At 47.2% G+C, this 13,774-nt stretch overlaps 3 protein-coding genes across 7 annotated transcripts in view; 2 read left to right on the top strand and 1 right to left on the bottom strand.

The window, feature by feature from the left end:
• Positions 1-8,154, top strand: part of LOC108157313 (lachesin) — a 50,524-nt gene extending 42,370 nt beyond the window's left edge. For both annotated transcript variants that reach the window (XM_033389534.1, XM_017289319.2), the window contains exons 3-12: positions 5,221-5,686; positions 6,132-6,250; positions 6,308-6,408; positions 6,469-6,575; positions 6,643-6,816; positions 6,874-7,002; positions 7,079-7,277; positions 7,363-7,511; positions 7,610-7,669; positions 7,744-8,154. In XM_033389534.1, the coding sequence (XP_033245425.1) occupies positions 5,596-5,686; positions 6,132-6,250; positions 6,308-6,408; positions 6,469-6,575; positions 6,643-6,816; positions 6,874-7,002; positions 7,079-7,277; positions 7,363-7,511; positions 7,610-7,669; positions 7,744-7,865 (1,251 nt within the window). In that variant the 5' untranslated portion in view covers positions 5,221-5,595 and the 3' untranslated portion in view covers positions 7,866-8,154. The remainder of the gene's footprint in view (positions 1-5,220; positions 5,687-6,131; positions 6,251-6,307; positions 6,409-6,468; positions 6,576-6,642; positions 6,817-6,873; positions 7,003-7,078; positions 7,278-7,362; positions 7,512-7,609; positions 7,670-7,743) is intronic.
• Positions 8,155-8,247: 93 nt separating this feature from the next.
• On the bottom strand, positions 8,248-10,347 carry LOC108157311 (prolyl 4-hydroxylase subunit alpha-2). Its single transcript, XM_017289316.2, has 8 exons — positions 10,114-10,347; positions 9,904-10,055; positions 9,684-9,834; positions 9,433-9,626; positions 8,851-9,374; positions 8,742-8,795; positions 8,521-8,686; positions 8,248-8,453 (listed from the first exon to the last, which is right to left on the bottom strand). The coding sequence occupies exons 1-8, from the start codon at positions 10,284-10,286 to the stop codon at positions 8,392-8,394; spliced, it is 1,476 nt and encodes a 491-aa protein (XP_017144805.1). The 5' UTR covers positions 10,287-10,347; the 3' UTR covers positions 8,248-8,391.
• Positions 10,348-10,814: 467 nt separating this feature from the next.
• Positions 10,815-13,106, top strand: LOC108157312 (bromodomain-containing protein 4B-like). 4 transcript variants are annotated; one of them, XM_017289318.2, is made up of 3 exons: positions 10,815-10,921; positions 11,336-11,405; positions 11,507-13,106. In XM_017289318.2, the coding sequence occupies exon 3, from the start codon at positions 11,510-11,512 to the stop codon at positions 12,851-12,853; it is 1,344 nt and encodes a 447-aa protein (XP_017144807.1). In that variant the 5' UTR covers positions 10,815-10,921; positions 11,336-11,405; positions 11,507-11,509; the 3' UTR covers positions 12,854-13,106. The 4 variants fall into 4 exon arrangements, with proteins under 4 accessions (XP_017144807.1, XP_017144806.1, XP_033245424.1 ...); XM_017289317.2 differs by having other exon boundaries at positions 10,816-10,921; positions 11,132-11,405; XM_033389533.1 differs by having other exon boundaries at positions 10,816-10,921; positions 10,982-11,405.
• Positions 13,107-13,774: the final 668 nt, after the last annotated feature.

The raw sequence follows: 13,774 nt of genomic DNA, 5'->3' as shown, positions 1-13,774 counted from the left end.
GAGACCATAAAAAGCCGCTGCTGACTGACGCCCGGCGTTGCCTACTTTGCGGCGCATTTAGTTAAATTGTTTATTTGTCTGCTGCAAGCTTTTCAGTTTGTTCACAATCAATTAAAAGTCAAGCGGCAATGTTTAATTAAGCTAAAAGAAGCGCCGACAACTGCAGCCATTCGCCATTTTCCCCCCATTTACAGCGGTTTTAATTAGTGTCCCTGACCCCGCCTCCTACCCCACTTCTGACTGCTCTTCTTATCCTTGTCTTGGCCCAAATTGAGTTATTAGATGCTCATTATCGGCCTTTGCCGAGTCTCCCTCTCTGTCTCTCTGCGCTTTGCACTTTCCACTTTCCACACTCCACTCTGCAAAAGCCGCTGACATGGAATATAAATTTGCAATGCCCCACATCATCACACCCCCGTTGCAGGAGTCGCCAATAATTGGCTACTAATGGTGCCACATAAAAACTTTTACCGACTGCAATAAAAAATCCCATTGACAAAACTTTTACCCACCAACTACAACAAATAAAAGCTGCGAAAGAAACAACAGCAACGGCATCAGCGGCAGCGGCAGCCACCATCAGGCATTCAACAAAATGAAGAAGAAACAAAAAAAGTAACTAGGAAAAAACAGAATCAATTAACATTTTCATTTTGCGATTTTCCGCTTCAACTTTCCAGCGAAAATTATTGCATTTTGTCATCTTTGTTGTTTTTCCCCGCAGCAGTTGCTTGGAAGCCAATATGAATGGCTTGAAAGCATATAATAGATGTTTATTTATTGAATGAACGGGAAATGCAATAATTGAGAATCTGCAGTGGATAAATGTTTACCGGATGAGAGAGATTTCCTGATATTATAGGATTGCTCAACTAATTTGCATGGAATATATCCATGCAAGATCCAACCAGTAATACTGCCGATAATTCATTGAAACTGATCCCATTGGACGTGCCTCCCGAGGAGGCCTTCTTAATCCCACTTTCTTGCTAATTATTAAGGCAGTTCCATGCCAAAAATGCTGGCCTCCCACTCGAGTGCATCTTTATTGTTGTTATTGCTTTCGATGGCCCTTCGAAATTCGAATGCGCATCCGTTGAGGCATGCAACGCGGGGTGGGGGGCGGCACACCTGCATTATGCCACAGTCGACTCCACTCCAGCCACGCGCTTTATTGCAAACAATTTGCCCTGTTTGTGCCACCGGACAAATGACAAAAAGGACAAATGGCGCAAAATATTTTGCTTTCGCCCCGGTCCCGTCCGGTCCGGTCCGGTCCGGTCCGGGACCTGTCCCCGGATCCCTCTGTCCCTGGCACTCTGGTCCTGGCAATCGGAAATGTTGCCAAAGTTCCTCACACACAGATACACTCATATGCCCTAAAGGCACACACATAGACAGAGACGAAAAGAAAGGAAGAGAGAGGGGTAGAAGGAGGGAGGGAGGCCATGCACAATGTATGTACTGAGGCAATGCTTTGGCGGCTTAGCCGCGCCCACACTCCACTCCAATCTACTCCGCTTTGCCTCTGCCCCCCCACCAGGTCGCCAACACTTTACACTGTCCGCCTCTCCACTGCAATCAACTACACTCGGAAAAAAAGAAGCCAACACAAAATCGCCCTAATAAAGTTTTTTATAAAATAAAAAAAGGGATAAAGTGCATATCTAAGAATCAATCAATCCTATTCATTGAAATAAGAATAGAATTCAGAAAAAACTTATTTTTTTTGCTAGTGTAGTTGTTTGCGTACACTGTCCTACACTGCACTGCCTTTCTGCCTGCAGTGTTTGTTTTAATTTAAATAAATGAGCTTAAGCGCACTCACAGCTCGTGATCCTTTAAGGCTCTACTCTCCTTATTTGCTGCCTTCAGCAGTGCCTTGTCCTTGTCGCTTTCGCCGTTGCCATTGCTTCAGTCATCGCCTTTTGTTGTCCCTATTTAGCTGACGGACGGCAACGAATGGGGACGGAGGACACTGGGGTTGTCGCCATTGCCAGGATATGCAAGTGCTAAGCATTTTTAAGTCAAATTGCTTTGCCGAACATTTCGCCATTTGCCTGCACGACTGACCTGACCCAGGCGGTGCTCCCTGGCCCCACGTTACCCATGCCCCTCGTCCTCATCCGTTTAGCTTAGGACGCCTGCTGTCCGCCACCAGCGACGCGTTGCTGACGTTGTCGCCATCGTCGTCATCGCTCTTTTGTTATACCCAGGACTTTTCGGATTCCAAGGGAATATTGTATTGCAGGAAACGTATAAAAATCGAGTCGTTATAGACCTGCATTGAGGCTAAAGCTTCTCGTTTTCGGAAACCATAGAAGTTACAGACCAAATTAGGCAGCGATGCAACAGAGGGAAATGCCAAAAGCACCCAGAAAATTTGAGAGTCTCAACTCTAACGGCCTCCTCTGGGTACCGGGTATCTTATTGTCGAGGCACTCGACTATAGCGTTTTCTCTTGTTTTTGTGCTTTGTCCTGCCCCTGCTCTTGGTCCTGCTCCTGCTGCTGCTGCTCCTAGTGCTGGTGTGTGTAGCAGTAGAACTTCAAAAGGCTTTTCCGCTGTGTTAGTTCGCTTTGCTGTCGCCTTTTGCTCCCTTCCGACCTCACTCTGCCACTTGTCGGGCTTCGCTTTCTTCCCGCCGCTCTCAGCCGCTCTCAGCCGCTCCGTGCTTTCTACGCTTTCTCTCTGTTAGCCAGCCTGAAGTTTACCTTTGGCTGCAACTGCGCTGATTTGCAGTTTCTTCTTTTCATTTGATGGGCGCAGCTTTTTGTCATGTTTTTTAGTTTATTTTATTTTTTATTTTATTTTTTTTGTTTTTTTCTGTGTGTTTTGTTTGCTCTCCTTTGCTCGCTTTGCGTTCGCTTCTGTTTACACAGCAAATTTATTTATTTTCGCACTGTGGGACGCTCTTAAATATTCCTTCTTTTGAGTGCTAATGCAAATGTTGTCTGCCAGGCGGGTGAGCAGCAATCAGGAGGGAATCGCTTCAGATAAATGCTGCAAATTAACTGTATACACCCGGCATAGACTTTTCTCAATAGCTGATCCCCCTTATTGGCGCATTCTGAAGAGCAGCAGACATTGAAAGAAGTCATTCAATTGGAAAATACCCAACGTTAAAAGTCAGTGATTGGCCGTAAGGCGGTGCAACGCTGCAACAGAGCCGTGGAAATGCTTGTTAAATTGCTGCGAAAATTCATAAAACAAACAGGGAAAAAACAGAAACATCAACAGACGGAATGGCAGTAAGGATGCCATAAAAAATAAGTCAAGAATAAGTCAAGAATGAGTAATCCTGTTGTCCTTGAAGACAAACGAATGACTGGTGCCTGAGAGGCAGGCAAAAGACCATTTGCTGAGTGAGTGTCCACAGGCCAAAGCATAATGAGATTATCACTTGTTCTGTCTGTTTTATTTCCCTACCAAGGACATCGTTTGGGACTTTGTTTTTGTTTCTTCTTGAATACGAACGCGATCAACTTCGGCATTAAACGAATTTCTCCCAAATACAGGCTAAACATGGTCCTATGATCCTTGATAAACAATGCTCACAAAATACGGCACTGTACAGAGGAAATAATTACTTAGAACTGCATTGAATGCTGCTTCGCTTAAGCCCCTCTCTTCCGCTAGTACTTCCTTTGAGGATAACTCTCAACTTAGAGCTTGTTGCTTTCGTTTGTGGACAAAAGTTTGTGTCGAGTGGAGCACTTCAGTGGCCCATTAGGACATTGCTATAGAATGCTATAGCGCTCCCTCGGCCTGCAGCCGTAAACTACAAATATCTCCCAAGGCAAATCATTCGACTAAAAAAGATTCCCTAATCCTTGATTCCTATCATTTATAGGAGAGATGAGATGCATCTAACAAGTAATCATTTCGACAAAGTCTTTTGTTTTTATCTGTGGCCGTAATCCATTTGAAAAATGAGACAATAAGCTCTCAAGTGAGCGGTGAAAAACTACTAAATTGAATAGCCATAAGCTAATCCACTTAGGTGATGCGAGGATTGTTGCCGCTCACCTACGCCCCTTACACGGCCCAAGTCCAAGGAGCTGTTGGCCCCCCCGGCAAGCTGTTCCATCTACAAGTTTAAGTGCATCCCTTCGCTTCGCATCCCAACCCTAGTGCATTCTGCAACTCTAATTTAATAAGTAAATCACATTTCCGCCTCTTGAATGTCACCGTCTCCAGCTCCTCCAGACAATCTCCTGGCATGATGCTCCGCATCGAAGCTTGCTCCGTGGCGTCCCCGTGCTCGGGGCATCGCATTGACACCTCGTCAAAAGTTTTACAAGACAGCGCCGCAACGGTGGAGGAGGCGAAGGAGGAGACTTGCTAACTGGTTTAGTGCAAATTTACTATTAGGAGAGCGCTCAATTTCACACTGAAATTAAATTACAGCGCGTCGAAATGTGGCAGGCAGGCGGTATGTAAAAGGGGTGCCCGGGTTGGGGTGGGGAGATCAGAGCTTTGTGGCGGGTTTGGGGGAGCTACAAATGAGCGAACACCTCGTTAGTTTCTGCGCCTTGGAACTTTTTTAATATTTACATTCATATTTTGCACCTCTGCCTGGCGCCTTTTTAGCCGCTTTTCCGTGTTCCGTGTTCCTTGTTCCGTTCCGCTGCTGGTAGAACGGAGGAGCGGGGCTTTTCTTTTATTGCAACTTCTGAAACGGGGGCCCTGGCCTGGATGGACGGACCGAGGATGCTGTCGAGTCATAAATTTTTGTTTGTGTTGAAAATTGCATTTGCCTTTTACTTTGTGTCGAGGTTGAGGCGGGAGAAAGCACCCAGAAAAAGGAAGAAAGAGAGACCGAACGGCAGAGAGAGAGCGAGAGCGAGAGAGATTGAGCTTACCCGGCAGCCATATTGGATGCTCCTAAAAGCAGGCAACGTAAAACGTGAAATTTGTTGCAACGCTTGATAATCAAGTTAGCGATGGGCGTGTCCACGCCCCCACACTGCCCCGGGGCAGTGGCAGTGGCCACCTACCCGCACCCGCCCACCCTTTGGGTGCACTCAAATTGAACAGGCTTTTGTGCTCGATTTCTGTTTTTCGCCTTCACTTTATCGTTGAAATAAATTTAAGCCGATGATTCCGATTCCTCTTTAGCCCATATACCCCATTGCGATTTTCATACCATTCCATTCCATTCCATTCCGATTTTGATTTAGATTTTGATGTTTTTTGCTCCCATTCTGTTTACTTGCAGATGTCGGCGGCTGCCGCAGCGGGTGGCAAAGGCACTGCCATGGATGTGGATGTGGTGCAGGCAGCTGGAAATCAAAGCCCAATTGGCACAAACACGCGGTAAATAGAAATCGCAATCGAGGCTTGCAATTGAAAATAGAAATTCGCATTCAAATGCAAATAGAAATAGAAATAGAAATTGCCACGAGACCCCAAACAACAAACAGGGCGAAAAAAACAACTAAAATACCCATAAAATAACACAAAAACAAAGAGAGAGAAACAGTAAGAGAAAATTGGAAGAGAAACAGCAGCTGCTGCTGCCGGTGCTGCTGCTGCTGCAAATAACTGAACCACAACGACAAAAACAAAAGCAAAAACAAAGGATAACAACAATATGGAGAAGCTACTGCTATCGCCGGCGCTGTTTGTCATTTTGATAATGGCCACAAAATGCGGCAATGCCGTTGCACAGAATCAGCATCACGGTAAGTGGGCAAAAACGGGTGTAATGGGTACTGCAGAAGCCATGCTAGAGCTTCTATCGTTCACGAAACGAAAATTAGGTTGTAAGCTTTAATGAGTAGATCACATCCTCAGGCTTAGAATTAGCAAAGTAACCCCAGAAACTTTTTTAAAAATTCAAAAACCGCTGTCTGGTGACTTACCGAGCTTTCATTATTTTCACGGGGCATTTAAAGCGCCGATATCAAAAAATATTAATGGTTTGTAAAGAGAATTGTCTAATCTTTCATAGGATTTTTCATTCATGTCGATATAATGGCTGTAACTGGATTTACAACGAGGCCAAGTTGATGTTTTCTACCATTTTAAATGTTTCTTTATCTATACAAAAATGAAAATAAATGAAGATAGATATAGACCGTTTTTTGTATCAGTTAATCAACTAAGTCCCATACTATATCCCCACAGAGAGCAACTCTCAATTGGATCCCGACCCAGAGTTCATTGGCTTCATCAACAATGTGACATATCCGGCTGGACGGGAGGCCATACTCGCGTGTTCAGTACGAAATCTAGGCAAGAACAAGGTAAGCTTCGAAGATCTCTGTAGAGCTTCCAGGGCATTTATGATATACTCCAAACAGGTGGGCTGGTTAAGGGCCTCCGATCAAACTGTGCTGGCCCTGCAAGGCCGTGTGGTCACCCACAATGCGAGGATCAGTGTCATGCACCAAGATATGCACACGTAAGTTGTAGAAGAGACTCCTTTGACATGGATTACCTATATTCTTTGGACCACTTCCAGATGGAAACTGAAGATCAGCAAGCTGCGTGAGAGCGATCGAGGCTGCTATATGTGCCAGATCAACACGAGTCCCATGAAGAAGCAAGTCGGATGCATCGATGTTCAAGGTTTGTCTTGCAATGAGACAATTTCTCTCATATAGCATATGTTAATGATCCACTGCTTCTATAATAGTCCCACCTGACATTATCAATGAGGATTCCTCCGCTGATATGGCCGTGCAGGAGGGCGAGGATGCCACGCTCACCTGCAAGGCCACTGGCAATCCTCTGCCCCGCGTTATCTGGCGACGGGAGGATGGCGAAATGATACTCATACGAAAGCCAGGCAGTCGTGAGCTGATGAAAGGTCTGTACTCTATTCTTGTATTTGATGTGTTGATACATTTGGACGTTGTTTCTTTAGTGGAGTCCTACAACGGCTCTTCTTTGAGATTGCTTCGTCTGGAGAGGCGCCAGATGGGCGCCTACCTGTGCATTGCCTCCAATGATGTACCACCGGCAGTCAGCAAACGCGTATCGCTCAGTGTGCAATGTAAGTAGTCGATTATTTATCGATTTAATGGAATATATCAATATTTTTCGATTCAATATTCTCCACCACTGTACAGTTGCGCCCATGGTGCGTGCCCCCAGCCAACTGCTCGGCACGCCGCTGGGCTCCGATGTGCAGCTGGAATGCCAGGTGGAGGCCTCGCCCTCGCCCGTCTCCTACTGGCTGAAGGGCGCGCGGACCTCGAATGGGTTCGCCAGCGTCTCCACAGCGAGTCTGGAGTCTGGGTCGCCAGGACCCGAAATGCTGCTCGATGGGTAAGGAACTGCCAACATTTGTGGGGCTTGTACCCAACTGAACCGCATTCCATCACCACCTCCTCCTCCCGTCTCCATTTTGCAGGCCCAAGTATGGGATAACGGAGCGGCGCGATGGCTATCGCGGGGTCATGTTGCTGGTGGTGCGTTCCTTCTCGCCCTCCGATGTGGGCACCTATCACTGCGTCAGCACAAACTCGCTGGGCCGTGCCGAGGGCACACTGCGGTTATACGGTGCGTATACGCAATCTCTGCACAGCGGTAGCCAATGTCCCTTACTCATTTGTGGTCGTGGTGGTCCCTTGGGGGCGTATATATTTTGTAAATTGCAGAAATCAAGCTACATCCTGGTGCCGCGGCCAGCAACGATGATCATCTCAATTTCGTTGGAGGTAAGAGAATAATGGAGTGCCCCATTCGAGGAAGCAATGGCTTATCTGTATCTCTGTCTCTCCCTCTGCGGCAGGTCTCGAGGATGCGGCACGGAGTGTGGCCACCAGAAGGCACACAGCGTGGCAGCCGCTGTGGATGCTGATGCTGCTGATGCCGCTGCTGATGCCGCTGCGACAGCGGCCTGGGGGAGCGTGATATCAAAACTGAAGAAGAGCCGGCAATCAAGTATTCCTACACGATTCCCTCGGACATCGACATCGACTACAACATCGACATCGATATCTATATCGCCTGCATTCTTGTTGTTTCTGTTACCGTTTCCATTTGAGTTCTGCGTTTGCGTTTGCGTTAAATCTCCCCTTAGTGTATATCCTCGCCACTGCCAAGGGCGCCGTCCTGCGCCAGATATCATTTGCATACGTATCAGGAATCGCGTTGTTCCCACCATTACCACCAACAGACCCTGGCCCGGATAATATCAAAGTGGACAATTGGATAGCCCCAGACCCAGCCACAGCCACAGCCACAGCCCATTCCCCCGAACATAATGTTACATTGCATATAAATTAAATATGAATACTATAAAATAGTGCATAAAATTTATTATCATAATATAAATAACGACAAAATTATTGAATAAATTATCGCAAAACAAGTAAAAAAGCAAAAAAAAAAAAACCGTGAAACAAAAAGGAAAAGCTGAATGGAATTGTGTTTTCCCTCACTTCCGACAGGGTTTCCTGCGCCACTGGCCTCCTGACCCACTGATCCATTTGCTGGCCACTGTTTTTGGGTGGGAGAAATTCAGGCTCATGAGAGTTCCATTTAAGAAGAGTCGCCTATATCTTACCCCATCGGGTGCCGAGCAGCACCGGGCAGGCAGCATGCAGCGCTCTATAGTCACAGTTTCCGGCGTTATTCGCATTGTGCCAGACCAGGGCGGAGCCTCGATTGGGCCTGATGCCCAGGCCCAAAGCGGGAAAGGATGTAAAGCCGCCCAGGCGCACATCACTGAGCTGTAGAAAAATCAAAGGTTTCAATGGAAAATTCAAGGGACAGTTCAGGACTCACGTATAGTAGAACGGTGGCCAGGCGGTACTCCTTGGGATAGGGCTCCACGTGCGTCTTTTGGGGATGGATTTCAGTTAGAAGGATCTGCAACCAAGTGCCGGGCACGTACCTGTGGCTGTTCGCAGTCCACGTGGATATAGTACTGCCCCCCAATGCCGTAGTTCAGGATTCTCAGCGGCTCGCTTTCCGCCAGATCGAGTCCTGTGATATCCTCGAGTCGCCGATGGAGCTGCTCCACAGTGGGCGTGGCATTCGCTGCCACCGACGCACTAGCAAATGTACGAATCTTGTCGTACTGGTGGCCCCGTTGGCGCTGCAACTGGGACTCACTGAGGAGCATCAAATGCCGCTGCTCGGCGGCAGAGACCACCTCGTGGTAGACGGCCACAAGGGGATCCCGGCTGAGCAGCTCCATCCGGAGCGGGGCTAGGCGCAGGAATGCGGATCCCTCTGCGGAGTAGTGGCAGCGCAGCGAGGATTGCACCGGCAGCCGACTCCTGCCCTGACAGTTGCGCTGGTGCACAAAGTGGTAGCCCAGATTCTCGGCGAGATGGCGAGCGATCTCCACGTCCTCAGACTCGCTGGCCTCCTCCAGGGCCTTTGTAAAGGCAGCGTGGCTTCCTTGGAGATCATCTGGTGAGAGAGGAGCTTAGACATTAGAGAGCTCAAATGATGGTGGGACTCAAAGTACGTGTCGAGATTAGCGTCAGGCCCAATTGCTGCCAGATCTGGGAGCGTCCCACCTGCAGGAGCCTGTGAATGGGCTCCCACTTGTCTTCATACTGCTCCAGGGCCACTTCCAGCCACTTGCCAGACAGGCGGCCCTTCTGCAGATCCTCCAGATGGACGCCCAATGCCAGGCAATCTGCGGAGCTCAACCTGGAACTGGAAAAAAGGGGTTTTAATGGGTGTGGCTCGGATGTGGCTGGGGGACAAGCGCACTTGTAATGCTTGTGCCGCAGTTTTCCACGTGCCATGTCTCTCTCATCCAGATCGTAGATCTCCTGAATGCGCAGCAAACCGTCGGCCGCCTCCTTGAAATCCATTGGGCTGATGCCACTCAGATCGAAGTCCGCCAGCTGCTGTAAGGGCTCTACAAACAGGAACGGAGAGCCATCTGTTAGCACCTCTGGAGGAGATCATCCTAACGACAGTTTCTCACCCTGACCAACCTCGAGGCGGGCAAAGTCCAGCCACTTCCTGGCGTCCACGTGCATCCTCCTGATCAGAGGCAGACTCCTCAAGGGATTGGCCACATAGCTGACGGGATCTGCTCTGGCCTCCACTCTTCTGGCCATCCACTCGGCCTGCAGCCTGGAAGAAAGGATCTGCGGATAGAGCAACTCTAAGGCCCCAAAACACTTTAACCTACGCTCTCATCGTGTCCACTTTTTGCTGCAGCTCCACCGCATACTGACGCACAGTCGCCAGCAGTTCGTCCTCCACCTGGAGCAGGAAGGCCAGGTGCCGTGTCGATGTGGCATAGTGCTGCTCCTCCCCAGCCCCAAGGCCCAAACACAGAAGCAACCAGTACGGAGAGATCATTCTAACTGCAAGCCTCTTGGATGGCTAGGCTCTAATGTGTCTGTTCCATCTGTGGCAGATCGATTGGCCAAGACGGATACGGTTGATTACGCTTCTGAGTGGATGTGGGTGAACCATTCTGTACCCTATACAATATTTTTGGAACTTTGCAGCGAGAAAAACCCAGTAATCGTCAAGGTCGACAAGGAGAAAATTGTGGTCCGCGAAGGCTAGAGGGAAGAAACAAGCAATGATTGTTCAATGAAGAAAGTGCAATCAATGCAAATGTTTTTTATCAGTCGTTCAGTGTTGGATTCCTCAAAAATTACAGAGAGAAAGAGAGAGAGGTGTCCAATTAGAGTTCTGATTTATTCTAGTTCTTTCTTTCACTCTACTTACCAGTTTCTTCCTTGGGTTCTTGGTTTGCATTTTAAATAATTTTATTTGCATTTATTAACACTTTGCACGCGCCTCAGCAACTTCCAGGGATGCACTTCAGACAATCGATGCCTATGTATCGATTCCGTAAAACTCATCCCTGAAAAAAATTCTTGTCATAAAGAAAGAAGCACATAAAGAAAACGAGTCAGATCCTACATTTGAGGCTGAGATATAATCAATTTTTTAGTTTACTAAAAAAGCGAAAGAAAATACGTGTAAGTACACTATTGTCGAGCCTTTCGGTTGATAAGACGTGGTCCATTCCGTCAGTCTAGTCTGCTGTCCGGCATTCTACGGAATGCCTGCATTTCCATTGACTGCCAGCAACGAAAATTCTCCTATCTCTGGAAATCCCCAACACTCTAATCCTAATCAATCCTAGGAGGATGAAGCACTACAAATAAAAGGTCTTTTCATTCTTTAAGCCACATCTAAACGGCGTAGCACCAACTGAGCCACACATTCACATATGTATGTGCATATAAGCACACTAATACATTCTGTAAATCAATTGTAAATCAAATTCAGTTTGATTTTTGTTGATGAATCATCCGTAAAAGTCTTCCCTGAAATTTGGCAGCTCTAAAAACTTGAAAAAGGAACCTATAAAAAAAGCATTATCGTTTCAGTTTAATTCCTAGCCAAAAGCGAGCAGCTGCTGAAACAAATTTTAACAAAAAGAGAAGAGAGATAATACATGTAAGTACGCTAATTGCTTCCCATTTATTTTCCTATTGATAAAATGTTTTAGTACGAAAGGGAAGAGAATACAATTTTATTTTTCCACTCTCGCTTTTCAGAAAATGAATGACCAGCAAAACGATGAATTTGAGCGCGCTCTGGCGGTGCTCACAAGCCAGGTCGACTTGTCGATGGTTCCGCCACGGAGTGAGCCCAAGGTCCAGCCGGTGAATGGGATCGTGCAGCCGGCGGTGATGCCGCCCCCCCATCGCAAGGGGAGGAACACCAATCTGCTGTTGAAGCTAAGGACCGCGGTGAACGTGATGTTGCGCGACAAGTCCTCCATCCACTTTCGACATCCCGTGAACGCCGTGAGGCAAGGCATATATGACTACCACGAAAAGATCCATAGGCCCATGGATCTGAATACCATCAAGAAGCGACTGGAGTACTCGTACTACTGGTGGGGGGTGGATCTTCTAGAAGACATCAGATTAATTTTCGAGAACTGCAAGACCTACAACAGTCCGGATTCGCCCGTCTTCCGGGACGCCGTCACCCTGTGCGAGCTATTCTGGTTTCGCATGGAGAAGCTGCAACTGGAATTGCATACCGAGATAAAGGTGGAACCCAAGCCGAAGCGCCAGCCAAGGGCTGCCTGTCCAAAGCCCCCAAGTGCAAAGGTCCAGGTCCAGAGCGTGACTAGGGTGGAACCGCAGCCCGAGGAGCCGCAAAGGGCTGCCAGTGCAAGGCCTCCATTGGAGTCAATTCCATGTCCGGTGCGGCCAGTCCAGGCCAATCGGTCAGGTCCGAGTCGGCCATCGCGGGCACAGATCAGGTCCGTCCCAGCTTCCAATCGTGGCCGTGGTCGCCCTCTGATTACGCGAGGCCTGGTTCACGACAAGCCTGCGAGATATTTTGCTAAGCCGGAAGCTGTGGCCGTTCTTCCAAACCCACAAACCGTTAAAAATTACGGAATCCCAATGAAAGCTGAACCAATTGCCGAAATCCCAAAGCAACAGGGATTGGGGGTTGACCTGACTCCTTTAGATCACGAGATCGAGCGCCGCCACAGCCAGAGCTTGCTCCGGTTTCTCCGTGCGAAGCGGGACTCTTGGCCATTCAACAACTCGCAGTATTGGGCGAAGTTTGGAGAAGATCCAGACTATGACCACGACGAAGAGCGCCTTGATTGGGGCATTTTGGAGACGCTGGTGTCGGGGAAGCAGTTCGAGGGCTTCGACTGGTTCCTGAGCAAGATTCACCGGATGCTGGAGAACGCAATGTCTTGCTTTGTCTTCAACCCGTCGGTCCGCACATCGACCCAAAGGATCCACGCAACTGTCGACAAAGTGATACCCCAATATATGGAACGGATCGCAGGCGCAAAAAAGAGGGCTCATGAGGGGGTGCGTGCGAAACTTGAAACCATGACCCCCTCTCAAAAAGCTGACCTCTTCAAATAATAACCAAATTATGCTTTGATTGTTTATCACGTTAACAAATATTCAAGTGCAGAAAAACAATCCACAAAACTGACAGACATTTAAATAACGTTTAGAAAGCGCCCTCTCGGGTGTTTGTTCTGAACTACAGCGTGTCAACCTATCGGTAGCTAGCCATTCTTTCAGTCGTACAAATTTCATGAAATCCATTCACTTTACAGCGTTAAATTGTACGCTGAATTCATCGGCGAATATATTATTCTATAACTCATAATTCATCCATGTCGTACTCACTTCTTGTTGGAAGTCTGCATTTTCATTTCGAATCTGGCGGGAAGAAACCGATGAATGACGAAGAATGATGCGATGATTATGTCAAAAGTGTGACCACCGTCAGCAAAAATACCTTCCAAAATGACACGACGATTACCCCTCAAAAGGGAAATAAAAATAGGGAAATTTACCAAAAATACCATAGCGCGTTTCTTTTCCGTTTCTGGGCGTGCAGCAATCTGCTCCACCAAATAAAGTAAGAACAAAGCATATTTTTTAATATGTCTATCGAGTCAAAGCCAGCTGATAAATACCGTTTATCAATTTAAGATTTTAGTAATTTATTGCATGAAGATTTTTATACGGTGACACTGATTTTCTTGGTATTTTCTTTTCGGTATTTTTATAGGTGAAAATTAAACCGACAGTATTTTTACGGAATATCGGTATATAATGGTATATTTTAAGAATTTCATGAATCTATTAAATTTAATTTTGAACGGTATAGCTGGGAAAATTCGACGGAAGATAGAAAACGAGGAATATGATACATTTTCGGTGTTTATTAGAGTGAGACCGTATAATTTATTGGGACTTGCTCTCTTTTCTTTGGGACTTACTCTCTATTTTGTGTTGGAAAATTTTCTCAAATTGAGGGAATTTTTCCGG

This window comes from Drosophila miranda, chromosome 2 (assembly GCF_003369915.1).
Source record: "Drosophila miranda strain MSH22 chromosome 2, D.miranda_PacBio2.1, whole genome shotgun sequence".
In the NCBI taxonomy this organism is placed as follows: domain Eukaryota; kingdom Metazoa; phylum Arthropoda; class Insecta; order Diptera; family Drosophilidae; genus Drosophila; species Drosophila miranda.
This window is presented reverse-complemented; position numbering and strand designations above follow the sequence as displayed.

Coding starts and splice junctions, on each gene's coding strand:
- LOC108157311 (XM_017289316.2), bottom strand. CDS start 10,286: ATGATCTCTCCGTACTGGTTGCTTCTGTGTTTGGGCCTTGGGGCTGGG. Junction 9,627..9,683: donor CTGCGGCACAAGCATTACAA/GTGCGCTTGTCC, acceptor CCTTTTTTCCAG/TTCCAGGTTGAGCTCCGCAG. Junction 8,687..8,741: donor TGGCCACCGTTCTACTATAC/GTGAGTCCTGAA, acceptor ATTTTTCTACAG/CTCAGTGATGTGCGCCTGGG.
- LOC108157312 (XM_017289318.2), top strand. CDS start 11,510: ATGAATGACCAGCAAAACGATGAATTTGAGCGCGCTCTGGCGGTGCTC.